General features: G+C 39.9%; 6 protein-coding genes and 1 pseudogene across 6 annotated transcripts; 5 read left to right on the plus strand and 2 right to left on the minus strand.

Moving 5' to 3' along the window:
* The first annotated feature begins 320 nt into the window (after positions 1-320).
* On the plus strand, positions 321-3,386 carry LOC141828004 (nitrate regulatory gene2 protein-like; annotated as a pseudogene).
* An 871-nt stretch (positions 3,387-4,257) lies between these two features.
* Positions 4,258-5,013, minus strand: LOC141828666 (uncharacterized). The gene is made up of 2 exons (XM_074716121.1): positions 4,846-5,013; positions 4,258-4,773 (listed from the first exon to the last, which is right to left on the minus strand). Exons 1-2 carry the CDS (start codon positions 5,011-5,013, stop codon positions 4,258-4,260), a joined length of 684 nt encoding a protein of 227 aa, XP_074572222.1.
* A 1,524-nt stretch (positions 5,014-6,537) lies between these two features.
* LOC141828156 (large ribosomal subunit protein uL11z-like) lies at positions 6,538-7,280 on the plus strand. Its single transcript, XM_074715528.1, has one exon. It carries the CDS (start codon positions 6,588-6,590, stop codon positions 7,086-7,088), a length of 501 nt encoding a protein of 166 aa, XP_074571629.1. The 5' UTR covers positions 6,538-6,587; the 3' UTR covers positions 7,089-7,280.
* Positions 7,281-8,889: 1,609 nt separating this feature from the next.
* LOC141828155 (uncharacterized) lies at positions 8,890-11,110 on the plus strand. Its single transcript, XM_074715527.1, has 5 exons — positions 8,890-9,261; positions 9,366-9,611; positions 9,699-9,767; positions 9,980-10,172; positions 10,579-11,110. The coding sequence occupies exons 1-5, from the start codon at positions 8,896-8,898 to the stop codon at positions 10,983-10,985; spliced, it is 1,281 nt and encodes a 426-aa protein (XP_074571628.1). The 5' UTR covers positions 8,890-8,895; the 3' UTR covers positions 10,986-11,110.
* Positions 11,111-11,763: 653 nt separating this feature from the next.
* LOC141828088 (CASP-like protein 2A1) lies at positions 11,764-13,004 on the plus strand. The gene is made up of 3 exons (XM_074715448.1): positions 11,764-12,073; positions 12,165-12,282; positions 12,563-13,004. The coding sequence occupies exons 1-3, from the start codon at positions 11,859-11,861 to the stop codon at positions 12,836-12,838; spliced, it is 609 nt and encodes a 202-aa protein (XP_074571549.1). The 5' UTR covers positions 11,764-11,858; the 3' UTR covers positions 12,839-13,004.
* A 2,189-nt stretch (positions 13,005-15,193) lies between these two features.
* On the plus strand, positions 15,194-17,198 carry LOC141827358 (protein TIFY 3-like). The gene is made up of 5 exons (XM_074714579.1): positions 15,194-15,364; positions 15,478-15,586; positions 15,724-15,904; positions 16,525-16,582; positions 16,949-17,198. The coding sequence occupies exons 1-5, from the start codon at positions 15,312-15,314 to the stop codon at positions 16,974-16,976; spliced, it is 429 nt and encodes a 142-aa protein (XP_074570680.1). The 5' UTR covers positions 15,194-15,311; the 3' UTR covers positions 16,977-17,198.
* A 215-nt stretch (positions 17,199-17,413) lies between these two features.
* Positions 17,414-25,315, minus strand: LOC141827359 (ubiquitin-conjugating enzyme E2 34-like). Its single transcript, XM_074714580.1, has 10 exons — positions 25,163-25,315; positions 24,752-24,874; positions 24,056-24,110; positions 23,408-23,446; positions 21,100-21,163; positions 20,951-21,012; positions 20,798-20,837; positions 20,522-20,549; positions 18,642-18,733; positions 17,414-17,882 (listed from the first exon to the last, which is right to left on the minus strand). The coding sequence occupies exons 2-10, from the start codon at positions 24,806-24,808 to the stop codon at positions 17,600-17,602; spliced, it is 720 nt and encodes a 239-aa protein (XP_074570681.1). The 5' UTR covers positions 24,809-24,874; positions 25,163-25,315; the 3' UTR covers positions 17,414-17,599.
* Between the last annotated feature and the right edge of the window lie 1,270 nt (positions 25,316-26,585).

The following is a 26,585-nucleotide window of genomic DNA, read 5'->3' on the forward strand; positions in this document are numbered from 1 at the left end:
AAGTTTATTGCAGTATTACGTGAAGAAATAAGATGTCCAAATGGTAAATCGTTGACGTACCGATTACCTTGATCCCAAGGTTCAGTCTGGCGAAGGGTTTCTGCTGACTGAATTTTCTTTGCTGAGGAGAGAGCAGACCCATCTTGGGAAGGAAAGGGGAAGGCTCCAAAGAAGCTATGAAGTTACCTCCACTGTTCGCAAGTTCCTTCAATCCTACCCACATATCGAATTTAGTTTATGATTGTTGAATCATCTACTTTCGGAAACAAGTTAAGCTTCAATTTGTACTTCATACCTCAGGGGAGCTTCTTCACCACCATCTTGCCAAACGAACTGTAGGGTGAAATCTTCTCAAGCAGATATAATCTTCTTGCCTTCGGCTCGCATAATTGCGGTTTCAATCTGAAAAATGCCTAGACAGTCTTGAAGAGATGGGATGCTCGGCTTCGAGGTTGGAAGATGAGGAGGCTGTCCAGCTCTGCAGAGATAGAAGAAACTTCATAAAGCAGGCTGTTGAGCAGAGAAACCGCTTTGCTTCCGGGCACATTGCTTACATTCAGTCGCTAAAGCGAGTCTCCGACGCCCTTTGCAATTTTGTTGATGCAGATGAGCAGCATGACACCTTTCCAGACTCGTTCACTCTGCCTCCATTCATGCCCGTGAAGAAATTGAGCCCTCAAATGCTGGGCATTCCTTTCAAGCCTACCGTATCAGTGCTAAACCCATATGAGAAAAAGATGGGGGATCCATTTAACTCTGCATCACAAATAAATCAGTCTCAGGGAAGCATTTTCCATGTTTCGAGATATTTGAGATCGGGAGCAAATCCTGTGGTTTCTGTCGAAGAGTTTCCTCAACCATCAGAGACAGTGAGAATTAACAGTTATTACCCTATGGAACCTTATGGAAATGATACATTTTTTGACACTCAGGCTTCGCCATGGCACTCTGCATTCTATTCTTCAACATATGATAGGCCCAACTACCCTCCAGCATCACCACAAAATCCACAGTGGGACTCCTTTTGGAATCCTTTCTCTTCTATAGATACATATGGATACGCATACCAGAGCTGTTCAGTTGACTTGATGAACGATGATGATGCAGCAGGCCTAAGGCAAGTTAGACAAGAAGAAGGAATACCGGAACTGGAAGAGGAAGGAACAACAAGAGAAGATGAGCCTTTGCAGATAGAAACTCAGAACGAAGCATGCGAAGTCAATTCAAATGATACTAGAATGAGCAGTACAAGTGTAGACTCTTCAGCAGCCAAATGTACAGATAGTAATGTGCAAGGAGTTAAGAAGTTTCACACCAAGCAAGATGACAATTTTGAAGTATCAGAAACAAAAGATGCCATTAAACTTAAGACAACCAGAGAGAAGGAAGTGGCAGCAAAGAGCAAGTCGGCAGAGGAAACCCCGGGTTTTACTGTGTACCTAAACCGAAGACCAAAAGGCATGCCGGAAATAATGAAAGATATTGAAAGCCAATTTTTGCGGATTTGTGACTGTGCTCATGAAGTTTCAGTATTGTTGAATGCGAGCAAGTCCCACTATGCTTCAACTTCAACTGAAATTGCTGGTAAATAATTCAAATTGTACCGATGAAATGATTCTGAATTTACTCATATGGATTTAAAATATCACCTGCATTCCTTCAACAGTTAAAATGATGAATCCAATTGCTCTTTTCCGGTCTGCATCATCGCGCTCATCCTCTTCTAGATTATGTAATGCCATTCCCAGTTCAGGAGGTGATGGTTATGATAGCAGCAGTGACTGTTTGGAGGAGTCATGCACAACATCAGGAAACCATCAATCAACGTTGGATAGATTATATGAATGGGAGAAGAAGTTGTATGAGGAGGTTAAGGTAATTGCTGAGATTTTCAAGGTTTACTTTTGCCTCCATCCAATTGATGAAATTGATATTTATGTAACATCATGTGTTACATCCTTTGCAGGCTGGAGAACGCATAAGAATAACATTTGAGAGGAAATACAAGCAAATGAGAAGCCAAGACGTGCACAGTGAAGAGCCTTCATCTGTTGACAAAACAAGAGCAGTAGTAAGAGATCTACACACTCAGTTAAAAGTTTCTATACATTCAGTTGAGTCAGTTTCAAGAAGGATTGAAACTTTGCGGGATGAAGAATTGCATCCACAGCTGTTGGAGTTATTACAAGGGTAAGTTTAACTTTTTCTTATCATTCAAAAAGTCACATATTTTCATGTTTGACTATTGCACTAGACTAACCAAGCATGACAAATCAGTTGCTTTGATTAGGCAAACCATTCCCAATTCAGTGTAGAACAGGAAAACTTCTTCAGTAGAAGTTCATTTCATTATTTCACAGTACCATATATCTATAAATAACTGCATCTGATTCTGTTTCCTTAATTTAAATAGACAGCAGAAAGCTATTGTTAGATCAAGCACACAACAATAAGCAAATAAACTAAATTAAATAAAGAAGATGAAGCAGTGTGTCATCGTTGGCTTTTTATCTTGTTTATTTTTGTGTTTGTTACCTCGTGCGGTGGGGATCCACCGAATCAGAAGTGAAGTCAAATCACGTCCGTCTAATTTGTTCGCTTTCGACCTCGCGGCGCAGGCTAGCGAAAATGTGGAGGACCACAGCCGACTGCCACCAGATCCAGAAGCGCACGATCGAAGAAGCCAAGCTCCTGATCCTCTCCGCAGCGGTCGCCGCCGGTAAGATCTCGGAGGAAGCGCATACCCCGTCGCTCAGGCACGCCCGATCCGCCGCCGCCCTCGAGGCGGAGCTCCGGAATTGGCGCGCGTGCCTCGAGATCTGGGTGGAGGCGCAGCGGGCCTACGCCCGCGCGCTGGCCGGGTGGGCCCTCCGCTGCAGCGACAGCGGGGACGGCGACAGGGGCGCGCGTTCACCGCTCTCACCGCCGCGATCCTCCGCGGGAGGCGGCGGCGGGCCGCCAGCTCTCGGAGTATGCGCGCAGTGGTCGCGGCTGCTGGAGTCGGTGGGGGAGGCGCAGGTGGTGGACGGCCTGGACTTCTTCGCGGCGGGGATCGCGTCGGTCCGCGAGATGGAAACAACGAAGGCGGCGGCGTGGAGGAGGAGATCGAAGGGGAGGATAACGGCGGCACGCCGGCGACAGCGGAAATGGCGAGGAGGGTGCTGTGCGCGGGGATGTCGGTGGCGGTCAGCTCGCTCGCAGACTTCGCGGCGAGATCACTCGAAGGGTACCAAGTCCTGGTGCGGGACAGGGACGGAAGGGTAGAACCGTAATCATCAGCGTAGTGGACTGGCTCTGTTGTAATTAATAAGTAAATGTAGTATCAGAAGTTTACAGCCTGTCGGTGTATTCGGATTATCCAGAAAATTCTCGTAAATTCATTACAATTAAATCTCGAATTCTAGATGTTCGTGGATTCATTATCGAAAGAAAATTCTCGTAAATTCATTACAACTAAGTGGAGCTTCTTATTTTCTTAAACACACATTATATAGTAAATCATTTAGCATACATATTATTCTCCTAATAATTTGATTCCAACTATTAATCACTGTCCAAAATAATATGAAATACTACGTTGGGAGACGAGGAATTCGCAACCCGTGTGTAACACCCACGATCCACCGTCGCTGTTGCCGTCCTCGCCACGTCGTCCGGCCACCGTCGGCCACCGGCTCGGCACGATCGACGCGTCGCTCGCCGATGCTTCGTCCGACGTCGGATTCCGGGCAGATAGTGGTCGGAATCCGACGGAATTCGGCCGGAAACATGGTCGGCAGTGGCAGCCGGTCTCTCCTCGGTCGGTCTCCGGCCGCGATTTGGCCGAAAACGGCGCGGCCACTGTCGATGGCATTCGGGTCGGATTCCGCCTGAATCGCGGTCGGAGACCGACCAAGGAAGGACCGATGTCGGACGTCGGTCTTTCCTCGGTCTTTCCTCGGTCGGTCTCCGGCAGTGATTCGATCGGAATCCGGCCCGATCGGCGTCGACAGTGACCGCGCAGTGAGGGGCGATTGTTTCCGGCCAAATTCGCTGGATTCCGACCACTATCCGATTGGAATCCGACGCCGGTCAAAGCGCCGACGAGTGACACGTCGATCGCGCGAGGCAGACGGCACGGCTAGAGTGGCGGTCAGCAAGAGTGGCGGCAGCGGTAGTGGATCACGGGTGTCGCACACGGATCACGGATTCTTCATAGCGCAACCTAGCAATATATATATATATCTATATATATTTGCATGCGTGCTAGCTGATGCTTTACACGCAGATGTGTTCATTAACTTTTTGGTCCTGGAACGCCATGTCGAGGTTGTACAAAATGAGCACCATGGTGAGGGAGGAGAAGACGACGAGCAGAGGGCCGAAGGTCCAGAGGAGCAGCGGCAAGGCGGCGTAGAAGAGGCGGTTGCCGACGGTGTTGAGGGCGAAGCCCTTCTCGAGGAGGTCGGCGACGTAGGCGACGGTGACGCGGGAGTCGTGGGAGGGAGGGACGTTGATGAGGTAGGTGGCCTGATTGGCGAAGCGGATGGAGAGGGAGTGGCAGAGGAAGGCGAAGATCAAGACGACGAGGAGGGAGACGAACTTGACGGCCACCGTGAAGTCGCCGTGCGCGCCGAAGACGGAGTCGTACAGCGGCCGCTTCACGGAGTAGTTGCTGCTGAGGACGGCGGCGATGCCGGAGCAGAGGAGGACGGAGGTGGTGGCCATCAGCGTCGACCCCATCATCGTGTTCCGGATCGTCTGCACCGCCAATATGTTCTTCTTGTCATTGTCCTGAAAAAAAACTTAAATTAAATTGCATTTATCGAATTCATTTCTCCAAATCTTTATTTATAATAAATATACGTTCATCATAGCTTTGACCCATAGACGGCGGCCGATGGAGTTGATGCCGATGATCGTGTGCAGCGGCTTGGTCTTGAGAGTGTACCAGAGCCAGAGGTGATAGACGAGGAGGAAGAAGAGGCCTAACGGCACGAGCAGAAGATCCAAGTAGCAATTCCTCCACTCCATTAATAATTCATCTTTCTTCCTCTTCTTCCTCCTCTCATTTATAGAGGATTATTTGGATGGATCTGAAGGTAATGCAGATGGAAGTGGTGCCACTCCCACATGTTTTGTCCAGTCACTTTCTCTTGTGTGGCATCGCAGCACAAGTCAGCTCCCGTCAATTTGTTCGCACGCCTCTGCCTTTCTGATTACAAAGTGGAGTGTTATTGGCGTTGTGTGTTCCTCCGTTAGTGAAGAAAAATAGGTAAAAAAAAAAAATATTAAGAATACGTCTGTTTTTTTTCTTATAAATTCTGAAAAGTACATCCTATTTTATCTTTTAATTAAAATGGTGATTCATCTCACTGTATAATTATTTAATTATCATATTTACTGTTCAGTATTATTTTGTCATTTAATTTTGAATTCAGTATGAAATCGTAAGTGTTCGATCAATTGAAAATTTAAATAAAAGATAATAATACTAAAATTTAAATAGGATATAATATTATACGAAACAGTATGTAAGTGCAATTCTTTTCATTGAAAATGAAAATGAGATAGAGATTTATGTTTTCTTGCATGTAATTAATTATTAAATTATGCAAATAGTAAGTAAATAATACTCTAGTTTATCATTGTATAACATCATCATGGTGAATGTTGTTGGATACACCAACTTATTTTTTTATAATTGAATATTCAATTCATTAGATGACTAATTTTAAGATGGATGTTTCGATTTCATCCATCAAATAAATCTACAAAATATTATAGTTTTTGAGGAGATTCAACATCATCAGTAGTTCAATCTTTCACACATGTGTATAAAAATTGAACCCTAATTATTTGAGGTATGCCCTACCTTTTTACACCAAATCTTATGAGGTGATACATCAACCATTTGAACCCTAATTATTTGAGAATACGCCCTACCTTTTTACACCAAATCTTACGTGGTGATACATCAACCATTCATGTAGTTAGCAATCAATCATTCTCAATGAATAAAGCATGCACCCGGACATTGCTGGCCAAGTCCCATATTAATCGATACATTGCTCTAGTTTTATGCATTAAATATAATAGCCATATCTTCTGCAAAAATGATAAAATCCGTCATCCTGGGAGTGGTCGGTCCGGTCCCACTGAGTTTCCCACCACCACCATTTATAAAGAGGTAAATCAAGAAACTACATTGGTCATGTAGGAGGGTATTCCTGCATTTACGCTAGGATTCGAATTCTTGTTCTCTTTTACAATCCGGATGTCATAACCAACTGCACCATGCCCCGGGGCATTAAATATAATAACCATGCCTTTAGCTAAGGTGCAATGATAAAATATTTTCATAATTAATTAAATATTTATGAAAATTAGTAGATTTAGATTAGATTTAGTTAGGTAATTAGAATCTCTTTAGCACTGTTTAGGTAATTAAAATGGAAAAACCCTACTATTGAGGCCCAATTGCTCTAACAAACCGGCCACATTGACATGAACCGGCCCACTATAAGCACTATATAACTCCTCCCGAACGCGGCCAAACCCTAATCCAAGCATTCTAGCTCGTCAGTGGTGCCGCCGCCGACGTCGCGATGCCGCCCAAGTTGGATCCGACGCAGGTTGTGGATGTGTTCGTCCGTGTCACCGGCGGCGAAGTGGGCGCTGCCAGCTCCCTTGCGCCGAAGATCGGCCCGTTGGGTCTCTCCCCGAAGAAGGTCGGAGAGGACATCGCCAAGGAGACCGCCAAGGACTGGAAGGGACTCCGCGTCACGGTCAAGCTCACCGTGCAGAACCGGCAGGCCAAGGTCTCCGTGGTTCCCTCCGCCGCTGCCCTCGTCATCAAGGCCCTCAAGGAACCCGAGCGCGACCGTAAGAAAACCAAGAACATCAAGCACAATGGCAACATCTCCCTTGACGACGTCGTCGAGATTGCCCGGGTGATGCGCCCCAGGTCCATGGCCAAGGACCTCTCCGGCACCGTCAAGGAGATCCTCGGAACCTGCGTTTCCGTCGGATGCACTGTCGACGGGAAGGATCCCAAGGACCTGCAACAGGAGATCAGCGATGGAGATGTTGAGGTACCGCTCGAGTGAGCAAGGCTATCACTGTTATTACTTGTGTGTCAAAAATCTTCCCTTTTTGATCCTTATAAGTTGCTTCTGCTCTTCTTCTTCTTCTTCTTCTGAGATTATCCATGATTGCGGACACACTTTGAATTCGATGCAATTGCTTTATCAATTATTAACCTGTCGTTGTTTTTTTTAAATCCATATGCTTTCTTGATAGTTCTCAGTATCTGATTAAGGTACAAAAATCTCTAAACAATTGCGATGAGGACCAATTGATTCTGTAGGTGAAAGTCTTTATAATTTGAAGTCTTAAACCATTTTGATCGGAAAGTTCAAGAGATCCAAGATGGTTTTTTTTTAATTCGAGTAAAAGTTGATTTAATTGAGTTATATATTATCAGTATTATGTTTTCCACAAGCATCAGCAAAGAAATCTAAGGCTTATTTAGCTAATCTCCAATAATTGAAACAAATAACACTAAATCATTTAGATAAATAATTTTTACAGATATACTTAATGGCACAAGTTATGCAATTAGTTGACAAACTTTAAAGGAATTCTAAAAGGAATCATTTTGACACTTTCATTGTTGATTAAGTTTTTAGTTGCTTACTATGTATTCGATTTGTAATTTTTTTAATTAAAATGTTATCTCGAAATGGAAACCAATCATATTTCAATTCAGTTTCCTTTGAGGTTGGTTTTGTTAAAACTGAAATGGTTTTGATTTTAGTTAATTTTATCTTAAACAAAGAATCATATAAGTTGACTTTTTCTCCCAATCATTGCAAGTGATCTGATGAAAATGGATTTGACTTCCAATTTAAAGACACTAAATCCAGAAATAAACTCCCCGAAGTAGAAATCTGCAGGAAAGTGACAGTAACTCTTATTTAGATATCAATTCGATTTAAAGATTTGGATTGACTATTAAATGTATCGTAACATTCATCACTTCTCTTCTTTCAGATTTAATCCTCCAAGATTATTCTTTCATGAAATCTTTCGTAGTTGTTCTTTCTATTAAAAATAATTAACAAGGGTTTAGTAGTAATAACAAAACGAACTATAAAAGCGAAAGCGTAAAGAAAGCAAACGCGAATTCAAAGACCTGCCATTTCCAACTTCCAAGTCCAATCGAACGCCGGTCGTCGTCTTCCTCAACCCATCGTCACTCCCTTGCCCTACCCATTCCATCCTCTCCCTGTTGCAGGTTTCTCATCCGGCGGTATTCTCTCCGTCGAGGTACGTGTTGCTCCGATCCATGCTATGTTTCTTGGATATAGAGGAAAACGCAAGGTACTTGCAGAAAATTCTTGAAGAACAGCAAAAAGCAAGTCCCTTTAGTTCCTAGCAAAGGCCAAGTTCAGCTACACGGTAAATGATTCAGAAAGTGATTCCAAATCTGCCGGGAGTTCCAAAAGGTTCAAGTTGTTTTTGGAGCAGGAAAACCTAAATAAATCTCTTCATCGTATTGCAAATCTTAATGGTGCTCGAATGAGATTCAAGTATTGAGGTAGTCTGAAGCTTCAAAATTTGATTTTGAAGTGGGAGTTTTTGATTAAGCTCATGGCTCCCTTGAATATCCCTGCTTCTTCTTACCTGATGCGCTCTCAGCTGGTCTGCCCTGCACATCCTCAATGTGATCCTCAACTCCAAATCTTCATCAAATTTGGAGTCTGGACGGTGAATTGAAATTATCGAAATCAAGTGGAGTGTACTAGAAAATCCAGTGGGAATGACGCGAATTTAAGTGGAGGCGTCCGATTCGATCCATATCGAGGATTTAGATTGCGGCGGCGGCGGCGGCGGCGACAACTTCCTCTGCCTATGGCGTCGCGGCGGCTCTTCGCACTCCGACCGGCTTGCCTTCCCTCCCTCCCGCTTCCCTCTGCCCGCTTCCGACGAGGACAAGCGGATCAGCATCGGGGTCTGGCCGCGTCCGCCGCCGCCGTCGGCAAAGCAAGCAACAAGAAGAAGAAGAAGAAGGAGCCCGCAACGGTCGTCTCACCTGACCACCTCAAGAAGCGGACGCGCTCCGGGGCGAAGTTCGACCGCGCCCTCTACCGTCGTTACACAGACCCCGTCCGGGGCCACGTCCCCGTCATGCTCGGCGAGGTGCTCGACGCATTCCGTTCCCTCCGCCTCCGCTCCTTCGTTGACTGTACCCTCGGCGCCGCCGGGCACTCCGCTGCTGTCCGTTCGTCCTCCTCCCTCCCAAGCTCTTCGCTCAAGTTCTGACCTTTTCCCCTTACCACTCCCATCATCCCTGATTTGCTTCGCGCCGTTCTTTGCTGCAGATCGTAGAGGCCCATCCGGAGTTGGAGTTGTACGTGGGAATGGATATGGATCCTTCAGTCCATGACCAAGCCCGGGCTCGGATAGAGAAGCTCTTGGCCATGGATTCGCGTGGCAGCAAGTTGGAAGCTTACACCCATGTCAGGAACTTCAAGTACATCAAGTCGGTGCTTGGCGGCGTCGATGAGAACCTGCTTGACGTGGGGGTGAACGGCATCTTGATGGACCTTGGAATCTCATCCATGCAGGTTACTGCTTAGTTGCACTTCTCGTGTTTGATGAATTGCCCGAAAGAACTTACCTTGAATGTAATAAGTTGGTAAGCTATTGAACAGGTGGATGACTCTACAAGAGGATTTAGTGTGCAGGGTGATGGACCTTTGGATATGCGAATGAATCCTCAGGTTAGAGTTCTTACACGAACTAAGTAGAATGAATGTGACTTATTCAGTAAGTTGCTTGCCTAATTACTACTTTCCCGTAGGAAAACCGAATCAGCGATTAAAGGTTATTAATCATCCCTAGTTTAAGCCATTTTGTTCTCCAAAGAATGTATCTTTCTTTCTTCTAGTGCTCTGTCAAGCAAATGAAACATTTAATAAGAGGGTTGATGCAGGCAAGTTTGACAGCTGAAGAGATATTGAATTCTTGGCCTGCAGCAGAAGTGGGAAAGGTATTACGTGAATATGGAGAAGAAAGCAATTGGCAATTTCTTCAGAATCAAATTGTTGAAGCTCGTGCACAAGGGGGATTGCATACTACAGATGAACTTGTGCATCTTGTGAGGAGAGCATCATCCAATTCAGGAGGTATGGTTTTCCACTGACCGAAAACACTTGTTTTCTCGCTTACTCAGCACTGCAACCTCTTTGTTACTGGACACAGTCAATGACATGCTTTGCCAGACATTGTTTCTTGTTTAGCATGTTTGCTTGGAGTTTGCCTAGGCCATGACTCTATACTAATCCTAATTTGATTGTTTAAATGTGGAACCATTACACAAGGCTTCTGTTTCATAGCAAAAGCTTCATTTTGTGACGAAACTGAAGTTTCCCACATAGAAATGGAGCAACTTTATGTTAAACCTTTATGGAAAAGGGAAGAAAAGAAATTAGTCGTATTCAATCTGATTTTTCACTAACAACAAATAGCATTCACTAATCGTTTTTCACTTGCTTGTTCCCGAACAAATGTATGGTGAAATACAATTTGCAGGCAGGCAAGGATGGATCAAGACTGCTACGAGGGTTTTTCAGGCACTTAGGATAGCTGTTAATGACGAACTTCAAACATTAGAGCAAGCCCTCTATGCGTGTTTTGATTGTCTGTCATCTGGTGGTCGGCTTGCAGTGATTTCATTCCACAGTTTGGAGGACAGAATTGTGAAACAAACTTTCCTCGACATCATCGAGATGTCTGATCTGGAGGATGATGACACTGAGAGCCCTCCAGCAGCAAGTATGCCTGAAATTGAGACCGAAGACGAACCATGGAGTAAGAATAGAGTTCAAGGGAAGCAAGGGATCATTCTCACCAAGCGACCCATAACTGCTACGACGGAAGAAGAGATAATGAACCGCAGGTGCAGAAGTGCTAAACTCAGGGTTCTTCAAAAGGCTTGACATTCATTTTATTGTTCTTCAATTCAAGACAATATCTTCCATTGTAGACAGAAGTGAAAACTGATGAGGTTTAATAATTTACCTAGTCCTTGCATTGAAGTAGAAACAATCAATCTTTGATCAATTGCGAGTCACTATAATCATATCAAGTTGTATCATTGCTCATTGATTTGATTATTTACTGTTGTCTTGCGTCTGATATGTGGTAAACTTTCATGGAGGACTTGGTCCTTGTTTGGAATAGATCAACAAGGTCCATACACCAATCATTTTTGTTGGGCCATACCCTAGTGTTCTTCCTGAAGATGACAGATCACTACACTGAATTTATCATGTTGATGGAATGGCTAACCGACAGAAGTAAATGTCTCACTCTGCCTTTATTTCTCCTCCATTTTCATTGCCTTTTGGATGTCAATTCCATTACAAAGATCAGATCAACGCAGAACAAGAAACAGTAGGCTGATCCATTTATTGAAAGAGAGTTGCAAGATTGTTCGAGAAAGTTGGTTTAGATCCTTTTGGATGGATTAAGAACAGTTTAGCTTTGTGTGTGCATATATATATTTATTTGTGTGATTATGTTCGAAGGTCTGAGAGCTACATGCAACTGTGCAAGGGCTGTGCCTGTGCGTCGCTGAACGCGTGGAGACGGCGGTCCAATGCATGCATGGCTTTGCATGGGAGTTGGGTCCTCCAATGAACAATCGCTCGCAACCTCTCGCACTCAATGCCATTTACTCTCCTCAACCACCTCCGATCCTTCCGGTCCTGCTACGCCATTTCTTGTTCTACTGCTACAAGTCTGACATCCCCATCCCGTTCATTATCTCCTCTTCTCCTTGCGCTAGCTGAGCAGAGCAGGGCACGATCATGAAGTCGACCGACGAGGAGGATCGCCAGCAGAAGCCGGCAACTGGCGGCGACGTGGCGGCGGAGGCGGAGGATTTCCAGGGCGGCCGGTCGGCGGAGACGCTGCTTCGGGCGGCGCCCATGGGGCTCTGCCTGGCGGCGATGGTCATCATGGTCAAGAACTCGCAGGACGGAGACTTCGGATCCATCTCCTACTCCGATCTCGCCGCCTTCAAGTCTGTTAATCTGGATCTGCCTCCTTAATTGTTTTTTGCACGTAATGTGTTCGACGGAATGCCCGAGTGACGTTTCGATGTGGAAGAGCAGGTTTTTGGTGTACGCAAACGGCGCTTGCGCGGCGTACTCGCTCCTGTCGGCGTTCTACTTCGCCATCCCTCGTCCGGCGACTCTGTCCCGCTCATGGACCATCTTCCTTCTGGACCAGGCAAGACTACTGAACTAAGCACACTTCTTCTTTTCAATGCTACTTGTTTAATTAGATTCAGCAGTGCTACAATCAACTTGCTTCTAAGCTTGGTTCTATGACTAAGTTTGTTCCATGGACTGTTCGGACGTGATTAGCCTTCGATCAGACTCCATCACTCCATCTCATTGAGAAGAATTCAACAAGGAAGAACCTATCAGATGCCTTTCGTGCCTTGACAGAGAATTGTTAATGTGAATCAGAGTTCCTGTACTAATATTGATATTCTGTGCTCTCACAGCTGCTGACATACATAATCCTCGCCGCCGGAACAGTGTCGACGGAGATACTGTATCTGGCATACAAGGGCGACGTGAATGTTACGTGGAGCGAAGCGTGCAGTGTCTTTGACACCTTCTGCCGACGAGCCACCACCTCAGTCGGGATCACCTTCGGCTCGGCGGTTTGCTATGTGTTGCTCTCCCTCATCTCGTCCTACCGCCTTTTCAGCACCTTTGCAGCCCCCGTCCCCTTCCTGAGCAGCAAGAGCCAGGAGATAGCAGCCTTCCCTAGCTAGCTGAACACCATTAAGCTTAATTTCCCCTACCCTGCTTATCTATTGTCTGTGTTGCAGAAGTGCAGTAATCAATGTGTGTCGAGTGTAATCTATGCAGTGCTCTCTGAAGGATTATGATTATATTTGCTTGAGTTTAATCTAAATTATGAGGAGTTGATTTGGAAAATGACTTTGTATGAATGATCAATGTAATCTGTCTCATTCATGTGCAGGATTTGCCCAGCTATCTATCCAGTTTCTATGGATTATCAAACAACTGAAGTGGCAGAAGAAGATCTGAACGATGATGGTTTAAGCAATAACAGGAAACGTTTGTGGTTCCTACTTTTTGTTGTCTTCTTTATCGGCAAATCTTACATTATCTGCACTAAATAGAACATCAAGCTAGGTATAAGATGCGAATTCGATAGTTAAGGCATGCAGAAAACTTGATGAAAACAATGATAGAGAGAGGGATAACGAAGAAGAAACATTGAGTGGATCTGGCAATTCTCATCTGTCATTATCAATATCTTACTCAGTCTGCTTCACTTCACGTTGTGATCGAGTGTAGTTGACTTCTAAGCAGATTTCCATAATCTAAAAAGAGAGTGAGAGAGAGAAAGGAGGACATGGATCATCAGTTCCACAGTATGGCACACATTAACATCGATCCATCTCTTTTGGTCGACTATTTTGCTTTCAGTGTCTTTGTGATCAATCAAACCACACGTACCAACAACTAGCACACATAATGCCTGTACATATAGATTATTTGCAGTCATTTGAATTATTATATATCTCAACTAAAAGTCATCTCCATTATTGTTTTCCCTTGACAGTACTGTTCTGCTCTATTATATTGTGCTAGCTAGTTAACTAGTCTACTATCGACGTCGGCGGCATCGTCACTTTGTCTTCTCCCTTCACAAGGATCTGTAATTAAGGTGGATATATAGATAGGATCGACTGCCTTTGGAATGAAGCAATAAGATTCACGTGCCCTAAAACATCATAAAAGGCGAGCCATTCAAGTTAATGCCAATCAAGTGGACCACTCAACCACTCGAACCAATTGGCCACCATCGAAGCAATGAGATTGGCATACCCTAAAAACATTGCAAGGGCACTGCCCTTTCAAATGGTTTGAATCATGTGGACGGCTCAACTACCCAAACATACAATTTATAAAGAGGTTTTTTTTTTGCCCCTCCCCGTGGAATGGTAAGTAAGACGTTTAGGGTTTCAATAGATTAACTAAGCACTTTCGATTTGAATCTCGGCTATGAAATATTCTAGATTTATCCTATCATCGAACCAAAAGAATTAAAGGTTAGAATCATAAATTATCAAAAAAAGGATTTTTTTTAGCTCTCAAGAATGGTGCAGCGGCAAAACATTCAACAGACTACCAAGCATCCAAGATTTGAATTTCAACTATAACGTATTATAGGATATTTTTCTCGAGTGGAATGAAAAATAAGAGAAAAGTCACTCACCTTCCAAATTAGTTGAGTCTGAGATCTAAACCTAGATTATAATAAAAAAAAATGTTCTACAATAGTAAAGTATTTAAGAGAATAAATAAGAAAATAGAATGAATATTTTAAAAATATATAAATTGTGATCCTTATTTGCTTGATAGAGGGGAGATTTTTTTTTTTTTTTGACAAACTATTTATTCATTAAGGATTTTTTTGTTAGAATTGAAAAAAATAGAAAATAAAAAAGTGATCATATAAAATTTGAAATTAAAAGGTTAATATTCTTGGTGATGTGAATGTATTTGTTCTTTTTTTTAATTAAAGAAAATTTGTAGTTCAAAAAATAGTTTTAAAACGTTTGTTCATTTTGATAATAATGTTTTATCAAAAGACATCCAAAGTTGCAAAATATTTTCTAATTTACACAATTTATCTTAATTAGTTCTCAAGGGTAATTAAGCACTATCATACAATAATCATGACCAATAATTGATGAACAATGGACCACTTCCTTAACCTAAAAACTTTTAATAAAAATATTTAATAATCTTTAGCTAGATGACGGTTAGGTCATTTTCAAAAAAAAGATAATAATAATAATTGTGTTTTGAAAGATGGGATGCCTCCAAATATTCTTAACAAGTGGGTGTACCCGACGGGTTTACCACGCTTTAAATAAATATTCCTGAAATACAGCAGTACTAAAAGAAAAAGCCAATGGAGCACGTGAAAAATACTTGGAATTCTTAATTTTATTTTATTTTTTATTTATTTTTATTATTTTTTTTTTAAAAAAAAAAGTCCACTTCATTCATTTTTCTGCTGAAATGCTCCTGTTTCGTCCCCCTTTAAAGTTACCTTCTTTTTCAGTTTCCTTGACCTGCACAGCGAGGAAGAAAACCACAAATCCGCGGGAAAAGATGCTCGTTTCGATTTAAGAATCGCCTGTTGCTCCGCAGAGCTCCGTTAGGGTTCGCGTCTCCCTGCTTCTCCGAGAAGAGCGAGTTGAAATGGAGCGATCCGAGGGCGGGAAGAAGGAATCGAGGTTGAACTCGCTCAGCAGGTACTAATTCCTCGGTTGACGGATGATTCCGCCTTTTTTTTTGTTTTTATTTCTTTTCCTTTACAGAGATCCGAAGATATTGAGCTTTGGTTTGAGTGAGGGCGATTTTTTAGGTGTTTCACGATGCCAATGACGAATCGAGCGTGCGCGGGTTCGGATTCGGCGCTCACGATTTTGTACGGTGGGGAGGCTAGGGTTTACAACTCGATCCCCCCGGAAAAGGTTCGATTTTTTTTTTTTGTTCTGTAAACCAAGTATGTTGATTGTTTTTGGAAGATGATCTTCGTGTTGCCCGCTTTAGATTCTTTTGTGGATTGATGAATCGGAGTTGCAATTTGTTTGGGTGAATGCTGAAGCAGGCGCAGGTGATAATGCTCATCGCGGCCGCCGCGGCTGAGGCCGGCAAGGTGATGACCATGGTAGGGCACAACGCAGCTGAGTCGCTCGGGCCGATGCTCGCCAGATCTCTGTCACTTCAAAGCTCGACGGCGACGGTAGGGCGGTCTTGTACTCCGGCGTCTCTCTTTATGCTCCAAGAAGGTACCTTTTTTTATTTTTCTTAATGCTGAAGAAAAAAAAATATAGAATGTTTTTTTTTTTGAGAAAAAGAAGTGGGAGAAATTAGGATAGATGAAGAGAGGTTACATATATGAAATTTCTTCTCTATTTATTAATCATTCTTTCATTTTTCTTTTATTTCCTAGCAAATAGCATGAGGAAAAAAAACTTTCTTCCTCTCTCAGGTTTTTTAAGGAATCACAAACTTTTTTTTTTAATCTTCTTTTCCTCTTTCCTAAACTGAGAAATAATAAATCTTCTTAAGCACATTGAAAATCCATTTCTATATGAAACCATGTTAAAACATAACCACTGCCCTTGGGGTAGTGTATTGTTGAATTGGTTATTACAGGTATTGTACTTGTTAAAGTGGATAAAGCTTTTCGATTTATCTTCTATAGTCATAAGACCGACGACCGTTGGGATGATAAATTTTACATTTTGTTGAAATGTTAAAACATAATTAAATAATAATAATAATAATTTTGTTGAAATAGGATTAAACAAAACTTATGTTAGCATTTATCTTATGATTTCTTGTTTCCATTGGATTCAAAGGCAAGAATACAATCAGGATGAGTTGTCTATTTGCTTGATTGCAGAATTGCCCATTGCAAGGAGGCAGTCGCTTCAGCGTTTCCTGGAGAAGCGCCGGGACAGGTTAGAGTTTCTTTTTATTGCATACCATCAATAACTTATTTGGCCTTTAAACAGAACGACTCGAGTAAATCTCTGATTTTTCTTTTGTTGATTTTAGATTTAATTACGTGAGCAAACAAAAATAAATGGAAAACAAACAGTATGAACTAGGGCGTTTGCAGAATTGTTTAGCTAAACTAAGGTGGCAAGCTATTTTAAGCACGTAAAATTAGAGTTGGTTTCAAAAATATATCTCTTGTGTTTCTTAATGAATAGAATTCTGTGCCAATGAAGCTGGACAAGCTGTTGTCTAACACTTACTTTAGATACCGTCGTTGTCAGAATTGAACAGTAGTAGCCTTGCTAATGGCTGCTACTTCTCTGCAGGCTGGCGAGGAAAACCCCATATGCTTGAGCAAGGTCGTCGGACATGTTAAGTCTCGGAGGGCAGTCCTACACTCACTCAATCGCTGTCAGCAATTAGAAATCTGATCTTAAAATTAAAATATGAACTGTGTGCTAAGTGACCTTTACTTGATGTCTGCCACTGCTTAATCGTAGTGTGGAATGAACTTGCTGCATTCAGAAACATGTGGTCTCTCTCTGCTACCGTCTAGTGTTTTAGATTTCTGTATCACTGTGTGTTTGTGTCAGTGCCTAATTCTATCTTGGGCACGGGCTTGTTAATTAAACGAAGCTAATTAGTGGACAGCCTAAGAATGGTTACAATTCAGTTTTGAATCCATTAATTAAGTTAAAACTCTGTGGAAAGGAAGGATTCAATTACTATTATGCAACTCGTACGTTCTGTAGTAGTCATTCCACCAAATGAAGAACAACGAACTCCAAACATAAAATTTAAAACAGGCAGAGTAGGTTATGGAGATGGTCAAGTGCATTTCATCATCTTGAGCAATTGCTGCAAACTGCCAAACAACTAGAATTATACAGAAAATTCTATAATGCACAATCTAGCAATTAGTGTCTTTAGGTGTCAAATCTATACCAAAGTGAAAGGCATATATTTTGCTTACAACTTCAAATTTGAAGGAGTGGTAAAGCTATCATAATGCCAAACACAGATAATAACAGTAGCACTAACCAAAATGGCACTGGCTTGCTCTGCCTTCCCCTTGCCGCATCATTGTTCAAGATGAGCTTGTCTCTCGAATCATCCTGCAGTAAAGTCTGTTCGACCGAGATGGAACGAGGACGCAAATTATTCTCTGGCTGTTGGCCGACCAACCGTTCATGGTTCTGTTGCTGGTAGTACTTCTCTACGTATTCTGGGAAGAGCTTCTTGAAGTTCGAACAATTTTTGCTTTTTCATGAAACAAATTATGAGTTTGTGAATACATAACGATAAGAGGCAAAGTCAAAACCAAACAAATACATACAAACGTATGTGATATATGGTTTACTCATATATGACAGCCAGCAGAAATGATCAATTTCATGTCCTTTGACTTCTAAGAGGTGTGTAGCACTATTTTAGTGTAAGATTTCAAATTTTCAGACCTTGTTTATCATAAGACTAGCATTTTAGTATGAATTTGAGTACACTGTATGCAATTAGCAATAACAAACTGCAACCTGAACTTAGTTCAGTAATCAGGCATCCTAATCAAACTTGAGCCATAAATGTGTATGGTTTCACTGTTTACCTACAATGTAGTGTTAGGAGTGGCGTGCAGTGGCAAATTGGAACATGACAACCTTATCAGGTGAGATGATTTGATTAAAGATAAAAGTAGAGGAAGAGGAAGGTTCTGAGAGTAATTTATTCAAAGAAATTGCAATAATATCGAATGTTCTTCATTCAATTAAAAGGTCATAAACCAAGTATTGCTAAAAGACCCACATAGATGGCCGTCCATAAATAGTTGGGATATCTTAGCGTCTGATTGTAATTGGCGTAATGGACTGGTGTGGTGGTGATGGGGGCATAACACTGATGGGTTGTGGAAAGGCCTAAGTTCTAGAGCCCAAACCTTGAAAAGTTCAGACAGATAGTATTTAATGACTGATTAAATGAGGAATAAAAGAAAATGCTTTGTAACACACCAAGAAAGAAAATTACTTTTCACAATTGTATGATAGAGAAGCTTTGGCTAATTTCCGTTTTTCATCATCAGAGGATCTAACGCTTCCAGCAGTCTGGTGATTGTCCAACTGCATGCACATCAAGTTAGATGAATTAAGATGAGATATTCCTCGTGGAAACATCAGGTGCATCACATCGATTTCCTTATCTATTTCTGACTATCATATAATGATTATAGTTCACCAGTATTGTCTTTCTATTCAGAAACACACAATGTTTTGCTTAAGATTTTTTTTTCCAACTGATCATACTCTACCAGTTGAAAAATCTTCCATCTAAGCTCTTTATTGCAAGAAAGAATATGTAGCTTAAGATTTCTTTCATATTTATAGTAATTATTTTCTCCCTCGATGACCTCTCAAGACTACTTGTGTGAACCATGGCACCAAAAACCTATGAACTGATTGAAAATACTAAGGCAATAAATGCTTAAATTATGCCCAAAACTTAATTATCGTTTCATCTAAAATGCTTTTCTAAGATAAATGAGCATCCCATATTTTTTTGCAAAGGCCTTGTGGTGTATATTGTGATTGAAGACTCAGGCCACGTCCTTTGAATAGCTAATCACTTCAACATAATGGTACACCAACCAATCACTAATTATTTTCAGAATGCTCACCAAATATACCATGCTATTGGTTTTTCTGGTCAAAATGTGGTATTATTAGCCTTTGACTATTATAAATGAATCAGACAACTTCAATGATTGAGGCCCACGTTGAAGTTGTGATCTGACAGGCAGTTTAGACGAATGAACCATTGTTAGCTTGAATTTGAGCATTTTAACTTGTGGATAAATCTTAAAAATTAACGAGTCAATTTTCACATCTAGATAGTTCAAAGCCATGTTTCAAAAAAGTTTACTTGTGTACAATATCTAATTCAAAATAATAAAAAGTGCAAGTTAAGGATGAAGGGAAATGAAGATTCAGCCAAAGATTCTTTAATATCGCTTGTATTATCTCTAAACAATATTGAAGAAATCAATCAATTATTGCATTATTGTGGCAAAAGGTGATACCCTCGCCCTGAGGGCCCCTCCAGTACTACCCTAAGCAATCTGGAAGGGAGGTAAATCACGGAGGACTTTGCCTTGGCCCAGTAACCCACTGTATGAGGGGTTGAGGCAACCAGCGGAGCATTTCACATCCGTTGGGAATCGACCCCCCAGACCTTATTGTGGCTGCTTCAATGCAGGAATCATCTGAATCAGCCCGTGGGGGCAATCAATTACTACATTATGATGCTAGAAGTGGTTGTCAACATCATTTAGTCATGCAAGTCCCAACTATTTACGTTCAAATATATGGATTTTCTTTCAACATGTCAATATCATCTATTTTGTCTCATTTTACCATCTACTGAATTAATATTTTTTAAATTTTCCTAAAAAACTCACACATTCATCTTAGGATTATCATCTAAGATATGTTAATTGTTTTGAGTTTATAGCATCATTGTTGCACAATAGTTCATAAATTTTTAGTTTTAAGCTAAGGGATACATGATTGAACAAGACTATAGAAGCTCTTATATCAATTACTCACTCTTCATCCTATTAATTATATCTTTATTAATATTTTCTTGGTGTTGAATAATCGATAAAATAAATCCAATAGTTACAAGAATTTCATGCCCATCCATCTTGATTATTCTCTAAATTCTTATTTTATTACTGAAAATGCATATGGTGTATTCAATTTAATTCACTTAAAGTCTTTAGATTGTGAACTGAATTTTATATTTATGTTGCTAGATGTACATAAACAAATCAACATGCATAAGAAATCAAAATGTAACTAAAATGTCCATATTAGAAGCACTGAAAGAATATTAGTATGATTTCAACTTACCATGAAGGATAGAAGTCCTGTCAAGATACTGCACCAGGAATAATAAACATCAGAAATCTATTATTAGAGAAACAATAAATTACCCTATGCAATTTTAATCATCAACATGAAGAGGGCATAACTAAAATAGAATAACAATAACAACAGTAAGTCATGTATTGATCATACCTATTTCCTGGTGTGCAAATGAAAGATCAAACAATACAGGATAAAAGTCAAGAAATGGAAAAACATAAGGTCTATAAATTGTCACTCCCATTGCGATTCATATCTTACCTTGATACAGACCACATAGGATTCCAAGACTCTGGATGAACTGAAAGGAACATAATAATCACAACTCTAACTCAAAATAGATCAATTTCTTTTGAAATTCAACGACAATAGAATAGAAAGCTAATTTATTATAGGACTGTGCTAGAAACTTACAGTCACTCATGGATAAGCAGATTCTAACATTGGGGCTAAATCGACCATTAGGAGTTATCATGCTGGACAAAAAAGAAATACTCAGTTAATTGCATCCTAGAGTATACCTGCAGCTATGAAATTGAAAATCATCTAAAGAACTTAGATACCGGATACTGGGAGGCTTGAATGGGTAATCAGGTGGGAATTTAAGCTTTCCATAATAATATCCACCTACATGTTAAATTATTGCAAGAACTGAATGAGATCACGAATTGTGTAATAGTCAATTTTAAGGATAAGGTGACCAATGTGAAAAGAATGAATCTACAAAGCACATGCCAATTTCAGACACTAAACATCACCAACCATATAAAGGCAAATGAGAAGTAAACATTGAATTATTGTCATTCAACAAAGAAAACATGAATATAAATATAGCATAATCCTGGTAACTAAATACCCTATGGGACAAAAATAATAGTTCTAAAAGCCCTGAGAAACTTCATAACATTTTCTTCCTTAACTTTTGCTTGAATTAAAGATACCATGGGATTAACTTGTGAAAAATTGCAGAGTGGAGACAGAGAGAAAAAAAAAACAGATTATGGTTCTAGTACTATTCTCAGGACATCAGGACGAAGTTTGATGTCACTCCGAGAGACAAGGATGTAAGAAAGCATACTAAGTTATAATATCTATTAGAGAGAAAGACCAAAGAAAAAAAAAGACAGAGTAATCCACTTTTCATAGTTACTCCTGATGAGATGTTGGAAGAAACAAACAATATAGTCTCATCTTAAATCATCCACATAAGAAAAATGAGAAATGAAATAATGATAGTGAAATTTGAATTCTGAAGATACAGGGAACAATCATAGAAAGAAAGATGAAGTTACTTAAAGTATTTAATTCTTACAATTGTAACCTTTTTACTAAGATACGACACCTCTTCTGTAGTTTACTTTTTCTAGCTGCCCACAATTTTACAAGAAAAAATTTATAATATTTGTCCTCACTCTCTCTCTCTTTAAAGGCTTGGTTGTTGGTTGTTGGTTGGCTGGTTGTTGTATTTGTCCTCACTCTCTTTAACCTAGTCCCTTTTTATTTAAAATATACCCTTATATATCTTTTTTAATAAAGCATTTTATTTTATTTTTTCAATTTTCCTTGAATTAGAACTTACTAAGACCAGGTCAAGTTGGACGGTCCAGGGGTTGCTCCTCCTGAACAGAACCAGGTTGAAGTGAAAGAGACAACCCTTTGCATGAGCACAAGGAACAACAGAGAGGAGATCCTCAGAGACTCTGAACTTGGAGAATAGGACGAGAAGGTAAGCGACAAAAATTAGATAAGGTCATCATGCAGGGCATCAATGGGCTAGAGGAAACCAATGGGCATGGAGGCTAGAGGTTATTAAGTCATTCCTAAACTATGTGTGAGATGCTCACAATGGAGTAGGCATTGAAGCTCCTTAAGACAATGAATGTGAGATTGATGAAATTGCCATCGATTAACATATGTGGGATCCACACATACCAGCAGACAACTTCACGCTTGCTCGAGCTGGGAGCAACACTGAAGAGATTCACAATCCGACCAACAATTAGGAGCTTAGAATATTAGACATGACCCGATAACACAACCAAACACAACCTACACGATACAACTCGAACACACAAATGGGTTGACATGAATCAATACATTATAATTCATTCAAAAAAACATAATAATCTTTAGAACTTAATTAGTTATAGCGTTGACAATTTTATACCTTATAAAATTATTTTTTAAAAAAATTATATAGTCATTCTTATGCTATCTCATACAATTTTGTATTGAGCAGAGTGAGACACCCTATTTATGACATGATTGCCACAACACAAGTTGTCACCCCTGCCAATGATGTTTTAAGAGGCTACAAAATAGGGGTCGAGATGATAAAGGAGTGAAATAGGGGATAAGAGGAGGAAGATAGTTGGCCAGTAGTAAAGGAAGGGAATAGTACAAGAGAAGGGAAAGGGGGTGCTTTGCTTGGCCAACATCCACAGAGAGAGGACAGTAAACAGGGCACAAGAGATCTGCACAACACGGAGGAGGATGACAATGACGATAATAGAGGACAAGGTTTATTTAAGAGCGGAAGCTCATCAAGAATTGAGATGATGGAGACAAAGTGGAAAAGAAAGGATAGGGTAAGGGTGGAGAAAGTTTGAGCTTTGTGGTAAGATGTAAGATGTAGAGAAGAGAAGAAAGAATATTATGAATTTATGTAGATGGATAGATGAGGGGAGGTAAATCAGTTATGTCAATTTGGGACCTTGCCCTAGAGTGATTGCTGATGGAAACCTAACCTTTCAAAGAGAGGGAGACTCTAACATATAGCCAATATGGACTAACCATTAATACATATAACTAAGAATTCCAACAACTCGTGAAACTCTAACAATGGCAAAATAATGAATTTAAAATCATTACCTGCATATGGTGTACCATCACTTCCTTCAATGACAAAATCTGAAAAAAGATGCCAAAAACATAATCAATTCCAATATAAATACCAGATAACTATAGATGGATAAATGAAGATGTTTCTAATACCAACAAGGTGCTGGTTATAACTGGGTCAGCCAATCAAGTGACAGGAGAATATTAAGTTATTCATCACGGCAAGGTTTTAAAATATATACCTGGATAGGTAGAATTTAGGAGCTCACCATTCTACAAATAATGACTAACATTTTATTACCAGTATCTTATAGAAATATTATCAAGATAAACAGTACCTGTACAATAATAGAAACGTATGAATTGGAAGCATATGTTTTCTTAGTATATGGACACACAATTTTTTTAAAATTCAAACCCAGTTGAGGGTTCCACACTCTAAATTTACATGAATTGAAAACTGTGGGGAACATAGTAAAATATAAACCACGCTACAACTCCACGCTGCGAGATGGGTGCTGCTTACTACAACATATGAAACTGTAGCAGGGATCAGTTCTAAGATTGGTTATTGAGGACCCTTGTGAGAAAAGCCATTCACTTAAATTGAGATACAAATATGATAGTGAACAGACTGAGTTTAAATGAAAGAAGGAACAAAAGACACGGTTGACTTACACCAATCGAGAATATCAGAAGGAGAAGGACGAGCTGCAATCTGTGGAGGCGGTTCCTGCAATTTAATTGTAAAATGTTTGGCAAGTTTGAACATACTAGACAATGCTTAGCCTGATGATAATGAAACTATATGCATATTGTAAGATACTGCACAATGGATCTTTGAAAAGGATGAAAAAAGTGATTTTTCCAAACTGATAGCATTTGACAGGAGTGATCAGAAGAAAACATTCCTAATTGAAACGCTAAGAATTAAATTAGTCCAAAACCCTTTTATCTAACTGCCTACACGATGAAGAAATGAAAAAGAAGTTTATGCAGCAGGAATATTAACACATCTTATAAGTACAATCATCGTCACCATAAAGATATCTATTTCGGATTGGAAGCTTAAAAGAGTAATGATAACTTGAAATGCCATATCAGATACAGCCATGTCGGCGAGTAGTCTAGAGAAACAAGAAGTTAGTGCGATCACAGTATGCATATGCAGCAACGCATAGCAATAAACGTGACTATCCATAGAGAAGCAAACTTCAAGGTACAAACTCCTGCCAATATCTCGTTAAAAAAATAAAACACAGTTCAAAAGTATTGGCCATCTTGGATTTTCAATGTAACGAAGGAAACTTTCTTCAGTAAGTTCTATGGAATCTGGCCCCTCCCCCTCACATGTTGGAAACAAAAACTACGCACCTTACAAATTGCACGATATTCTTTCAGAAGGCGCTTAACGCAGGCCCTCTCTGCCATCTGCTATAGCCGAACTCTGATGAGCAGACGATGCTGCTACCCTTAACACAATTCCCCAGTCAAATCCTGTCAATTTTTAGACATATAAAGAGAAGATCCGCATCAAGCAGCATGTATTCCAACCAAACAAGGACTTCAAAAAAAAACAAACAGACAGAGAACTTTTCTGAATCTACTGCCAAAAAAGCAGATGAGTAAACAATATTTGCACACTGAATTCAAGGAAATATCAGTTAGAGTGCGCGATCGCAAAAAAAAAAAAAAATGGAATCCCTCGTTACTAGATAGATCGGATGATCGATTGCTCAACCGGTAGCCCGAGATTGGATTAGTGAAAGGGAGAGGAAAACGAACCTGCGAAAGGCGTCAAGACAAGCCCTAAAATTCCACCGCCCCGCGGCCGGATGACGATCGGGAGGTGGTCGGGGATCCACTTGAGAAGCAGGACAGAGAGGGCAGGATGCGAGTCAAAAACGGCTCGTCCGAACTCGCAAGATGGACCTTACAATTTTAACAATTTTACCGGATGGCACCTGTTTTGGGCATAGGGATATTAATTAATACTTATATTATCCTATACAAATTTGTTATTAACCATCAAAATAAATTAAAAAAATAAAATTGATAACCGATCTAACTAGAAATCAGTGTAATTTTGAATCCACTATCTATTTTAAAAAAATAATATACTACATGAAAACACAGTATGAAAACGTAACATGATACACTATAAAAAAAACAAGATCTAAATCTCACATCCACGTAGTGTAGTGTATCATGCTGTATTTTTATCAACATTGTATCATTTCTATTAAAAAAATTCTCATATATTCGCCGTAGTTATATTTTAAACTCCAGCAAGAGAGCACACTTGATAATATGCATCAACAACAATGCCTAAATCATAAAAATATAAACATGTAAAGGAAAAAATTAAGATAATGTCATATTTTTAAAATCAAGTCATTTCTTTTTAAATTAAAATCAAATAGACCTCTATTTAATATGAACTATCTAAAATATCCGTAGTTCAAAAAATATATATTTCTAAACCGAGTTTAAGTTTTGAACCCAATTTAAGGGTTTGAATTACAGTAGATTGTTATATATCATAACAACTATTTGTTAACTTATATACTTTGTAACAACTACTTATTAGTTTTACACGATCGATCATGATCAAATAATATTTGTTTGAAATGTAACAAGTGACATAGAGTCTCCATCACTTATTTTACCTTTTGAAATATTATTTAAACTAGTTTATCACTAAAATCAAAATGATATAATGATCTGTTGTAGAAGCTAGCAACTAACTGTTATATATTATAGCAATTACTTGTTAGCTTATACATGGTCGATTGTGATCAAATAATATTCATTTAAAATGTAATTGTGTTATGGAGTCTACTTCGTTTGTTTTGCTCTTTGAAATATTATTTTAATCAGGTTATCACTTTCTAATAAATAAAATTAAAATGATATAATGATCTTGTTATAGAAACTAACAGGTAGCTACTACAATGTGAAGTAGTTGGTTGTTAGTTTCTACTAACGGTCAATCGATGATTAAATTATATTCATTTGAAATGTAGTATCATAAAATCTTATTTATTTATTTTGCTCATTAAATATTATTTGAATTAGATTATTATTTTCTAATAAATAAAATTAAAATAATATAATGATCATATTCTAAAAATTACCTTCTGCACAAGATTCAGAACCTGATTCAGAAACACAAAATTTTTAAATCAGAGCATAAATTAAAGATATC

Source organism: Curcuma longa, chromosome 4 (assembly GCF_044706935.1).
Source record: "Curcuma longa cultivar G26 ecotype Majalengka, Jawa Barat chromosome 4, ITB_CL_G26_1.1, whole genome shotgun sequence".
Taxonomy (NCBI): Eukaryota; Viridiplantae; Streptophyta; class Magnoliopsida; order Zingiberales; family Zingiberaceae; genus Curcuma; species Curcuma longa.

Excerpts from the sequence above, each read along its gene's own strand:
- LOC141827359 (XM_074714580.1), bottom strand. The coding sequence starts at position 24,808 with ATGGCAGAGAGGGCCTGCGTTAAGCGCCTTCTGAAAGAATATCGTGCA. Across the intron at positions 23,447-24,055 it reads TTCTGATATTCTCGATTGGT|ATTTTGTCATTGAAGGAAGT; the intron begins GTAAGTCAACCG and ends ATCTTTTTTCAG. Across the intron at positions 20,550-20,797 it reads CCTATGTGGTCTGTATCAAG|TATCTTGACAGGACTTCTAT; the intron begins GTAAGATATGAA and ends TTCCTGGTGCAG.
- LOC141828155 (XM_074715527.1), top strand. The coding sequence starts at position 8,896 with ATGGCGTCGCGGCGGCTCTTCGCACTCCGACCGGCTTGCCTTCCCTCC. Across the intron at positions 9,262-9,365 it reads CCGCCGGGCACTCCGCTGCT|ATCGTAGAGGCCCATCCGGA; the intron begins GTCCGTTCGTCC and ends TCTTTGCTGCAG. Across the intron at positions 9,768-9,979 it reads ATATGCGAATGAATCCTCAG|GCAAGTTTGACAGCTGAAGA; the intron begins GTTAGAGTTCTT and ends GGGTTGATGCAG.
- LOC141827358 (XM_074714579.1), top strand. The coding sequence starts at position 15,312 with ATGGAGCGATCCGAGGGCGGGAAGAAGGAATCGAGGTTGAACTCGCTC. Across the intron at positions 15,587-15,723 it reads ACTCGATCCCCCCGGAAAAG|GCGCAGGTGATAATGCTCAT; the intron begins GTTCGATTTTTT and ends ATGCTGAAGCAG. Across the intron at positions 16,583-16,948 it reads CTGGAGAAGCGCCGGGACAG|GCTGGCGAGGAAAACCCCAT; the intron begins GTTAGAGTTTCT and ends ACTTCTCTGCAG.
- LOC141828156 (XM_074715528.1), top strand. The coding sequence starts at position 6,588 with ATGCCGCCCAAGTTGGATCCGACGCAGGTTGTGGATGTGTTCGTCCGT.
- LOC141828666 (XM_074716121.1), bottom strand. The coding sequence starts at position 5,013 with ATGGAGTGGAGGAATTGCTACTTGGATCTTCTGCTCGTGCCGTTAGGC. Across the intron at positions 4,774-4,845 it reads GGGTCAAAGCTATGATGAAC|GACAATGACAAGAAGAACAT; the intron begins GTATATTTATTA and ends GTTTTTTTTCAG.
- LOC141828088 (XM_074715448.1), top strand. The coding sequence starts at position 11,859 with ATGAAGTCGACCGACGAGGAGGATCGCCAGCAGAAGCCGGCAACTGGC. Across the intron at positions 12,074-12,164 it reads TCCGATCTCGCCGCCTTCAA|GTTTTTGGTGTACGCAAACG; the intron begins GTCTGTTAATCT and ends GTGGAAGAGCAG. Across the intron at positions 12,283-12,562 it reads CCATCTTCCTTCTGGACCAG|CTGCTGACATACATAATCCT; the intron begins GCAAGACTACTG and ends GTGCTCTCACAG.